General features: G+C 36.1%; 1 protein-coding gene across 1 annotated transcript; it reads left to right on the forward strand.

Moving 5' to 3' along the window:
* Positions 1–343: 343 nt before the first annotated feature.
* Positions 344–2,993, forward strand: LOC100175781 (activating transcription factor 7-interacting protein 1-like). The gene is made up of 11 exons (XM_026839767.1): positions 344–512; positions 738–775; positions 1,012–1,042; positions 1,100–1,162; positions 1,308–1,358; positions 1,413–1,479; positions 1,710–1,843; positions 1,977–2,051; positions 2,294–2,395; positions 2,452–2,581; positions 2,796–2,993. The coding sequence occupies exons 1-11, from the start codon at positions 387–389 to the stop codon at positions 2,939–2,941; spliced, it is 963 nt and encodes a 320-aa protein (XP_026695568.1). The 5' UTR covers positions 344–386; the 3' UTR covers positions 2,942–2,993.
* The last annotated feature ends 864 nt before the right edge of the window (positions 2,994–3,857 follow it).

Consider the following 3,857-nt stretch of genomic DNA (forward strand, 5'->3'; position numbering starts at 1 on the left):
TGAAATATTAAGTTATAGAATGCCGGGCAATCTCCATCTTTCTACAACCAGTGAATGTAAAATATAATTTTAATCAAATAAAAATTATAATTGTGATCAAAAGTCCAATGTTTTAAACATATCTTGAAATATCAAACCAATTGTTGATTAGTTGATAAACAGGGATTTTAATTCTAAAAGATTTCTTAAAAATTGATGAGTACATAAAGTATAGAAAGTATAGCGATCTTGATGCGAATCAAAAGCACCAACTAACGTGCTCAAAGGTTAAATTCCAGGTAAAACACATTGGTTTATGTTTCGTGTGCGATCCATCAAAACACCAGGGTATAAGTATCACACAACAACAATATAAACAACATCTTTTCCTCCCCAAGGTGAAGAAGATGGTTTTCGCATCTCGACGCCACCAAGATTCAATAAAGTTGCTTCGAAACAACCAAAGTTTAAAATATTCCACAATTTCCACACAAACGCAACCTGTGAGGGCGGATCGAACGACGCAGACCGTGGTTGGTATTTAATACCAGTGGTCACTAATGTGTTGTCTAAAAAAGATTATCAGCCATACATTAAAACAATCACCCACAAAGTTAGAAACATGACTACTTATATGCGGTATGGTGGGGTAAAAAATTTTGTCCAGTTTTTAACATAAAGATAATAAGTTACACAAAACACAAACTTAAATACATGACACAACCAATATTATGTTCAGTAATATTATTTATTTACAGGAAACCACACGTATGCAACCCATGAACGTCCCACAAACGTAAGTTTTGTTTATTCCATAATAATCGGGCACATAACGTTTTACATATATTGGGCACGTAGTGGCTTATATGTTTCATTTTGTCAAACATTTGTTCTTTTCCATTTGTGTTCGGTTTCGACAACCTTATAATTAGTGAGTAAATGTCGGTTAGTTTCATGTTTATTCAAATATACCAAGTTACATGCCCATTCATTAAAGCTTTGCTCTCTTGTTCATTAAACATTCAATTATAGATCACCAGTGAACAAAGAACCAACAATAAAGGTTTGTTTGTGATTATGATGTCATAATAGGTTGTTATTATGGTTTATGACATCACAGAGACCGGCGGTGATTGATTTGACGGACGACAACGAAGGAAAAAAAGTAAAGATGGTTCATACCGTGAGTTTTTGTGGATTAATCGCGTGAACGTGTAATATTTATCCCAAACAATGTTAACCCATTATTTGTGCAGTTCGCTTAAAACCGTGATTGTGATTATTCACTGTTGGTTCATGATTAATGTTGATTGTTTCCTCACAAACAGGTTCATCACAACAACCAACCTTCTCAACTTCCAAGAAATTTTCAAACTTTGGTAAAAAATAAAATATTTTAATTTAAAACAAATTTCACTTTCCTATATTTACAGCCGAATGCTGAGGAAACCTTGAAACAAATTTTGGCTCAAAATCCACTTTCTGTGAAATATAATGGAGGTGTGTATATTGTTTCTATGGGTGTATATAAAGTCTCACTGTGTTAGTGATTGTTTATGCATAGCTGATAATTTAGACAATCCATTAGTGACCACTGGGTTGGAGCAATTGCTGTTAAGTGTCTTGCCCAAGGACACACACGCCAACAATGCATGGCTGACAATGTATAAGAGACAACAGTGTTGAAGCAATGATCCTTACTATGTAACACACATCGACGTTCTTTATAGAATCCCCGGTGATCCAGCGAAGCAACTTGGATGGTAAAGACTTGTTGGTTTACGGAGACGGAAAGATGACGTTCCAACAATCCACTGTGACAACCAAAGCAAACAATCTTCAACAACAAACAAAATATTCTGTTGTGAGTTCCGTTTATTTGAATTTATTACGTAACTTTTATTTAGCAAGAAGATCAATTTTACCAAACAAATACATTGTATATACCTGACAACAATGCATATTACATTGTCTTAAACATGTAATGTATATTCCAGACGACCTCTCATCCAACCAAACCCAACCTACACACGCAGCGCAACAATCCAACGCACGCCATCAATAATTCTATGGTGAGAATATTTATATGCATTAACCTTATGTGTTAAATATCCTGATCTGTATGTGTTAAGCTATTATTGTAAAAGATGCCACAAGGCAGGAGCTCAAAAGTGTGAATAATGCACAAAAGTTTTGATAATTGAATTAAATAGTAAAATATTTTTCCTGCGAGGCAACGACAGTTGAAATAACAGTTGTTTCAAACACTACGTGCCCACTTTATTATACGACCCCTAACTCTATTTTACCTCAGGCCCGCCGATATCCTCCGCTGCCCCAACCCCCACCCCACCCACCCAACTTACCCAAGTTCCTGCCCCCACCCCCTCAACAACTTAAACTTGGGATCAAAAAGGTAAAAACTAAATTTTATATTCGTTGATTTCTTCCAACAATTGTGATTCTTGCCAGGACAAAGGGGTCATTGTTTTGTCATGGAACAACGACAATCATTCAAAATCTTCGGTCAAAATGAATTGTTACGAATTATTTGCGTACCAGTGTAACGCGGGTCGAAAAACCTGGAAGAAGATTGGTGAAGGTGGGCGCCTGTAGTTGTTGTTTCTTTGTTATTTAGCAGCCACAACTTTATTTGACATTTTACTCAAAACAAGCTGTTTTAACGACTGTTGTTTTGCTTTTAATTCCCTAATTCTTGTGGTTTTAATTAATTTGATCTTAGTTATAAATATTCATGTACAATGTTATCCTCGGTACATGTTTGTTAAGTTTGTTTTTCCAACCTTTATATTCAGATGGAATCGAAGCAATGCCGTTGCCCATGGCGTGCACATTGACACAATTCTCACCAAGTTGCACATATTACTTCTCTGTGCGCGGCAGGGACATCTATGGTAGATTCGGACCCTTTAGCTCCCCTTGTGGAAGCACCGAACCTTGAACTTTCAAACTTTTATATCGCAAACTTGTAAATAAATTTCTTTCTTAATAAATGTTGTTGTTTATTGAGGGTGGAATATTGGTCACATATGATGTCATAATGTGGGATGTCACGGATGAATAAACAGGGACACAGATTTAATTATTTGTTGAATAATATTTAAACCAATATCTTCATAGACACCACTGTAACTCGTTCATTACTATTACGGATTTTCCATAAAAACGCGCATAAATACTTTTACACACCCCTTTGTTTCCACACAAAAACACTATATATACGTAGCGGGGGGTGTTTAAATTTTGGCGGGAACATTTTAAATACAGCACGTGACCGACGCCCCGCACCAGCTGATTATTCGTCCCCGCTTTTCGATGATTGGTTCGCTTACAATGCGTGGCATTCACACCACGTTTCAGTTTAGATGAAGTTGGTTCCACACCAGGTTACAAGTTGGAAGGTTTCAACAAGTTTTCTTGCAAGACTTGAGTTAAGTATTGTTTCATTATAACCAAATATAGCGTTGTATTACTAGAGCATTATTATATCTTGATATTATATTGCATTAAAGTATATTACTACTCACCATATTACTTACATTTAAATATATTTAATTATTTCATTTTCTACCAAAGTTTTGTGCTTTTGTTAATATTTTGTTTCTGAAAGCGAAGACTGTTACGTCATAACACGTCACTCGCGACGTTACGTCACAAACGCTTACATATTCTGCCCTAGCGTTGCGTCATAATGCTTATTTATCACGTCATCGCACTACGATTCGCGCTTGTTACGTCACTATACGTTTGTTCTATGCGTGCGTTTCGCGATTTTATTTTCATGGGGCCCCATGCGCGTTTTGCGTCGACACAAGGCACATTACTTGTATATTCTAATTATATTTGCGCTATGAGCG

Source organism: Ciona intestinalis, unplaced genomic scaffold (assembly GCF_000224145.3).
Source record: "Ciona intestinalis unplaced genomic scaffold, KH HT000886.1, whole genome shotgun sequence".
NCBI classification, from domain to species: domain Eukaryota; kingdom Metazoa; phylum Chordata; class Ascidiacea; order Phlebobranchia; family Cionidae; genus Ciona; species Ciona intestinalis.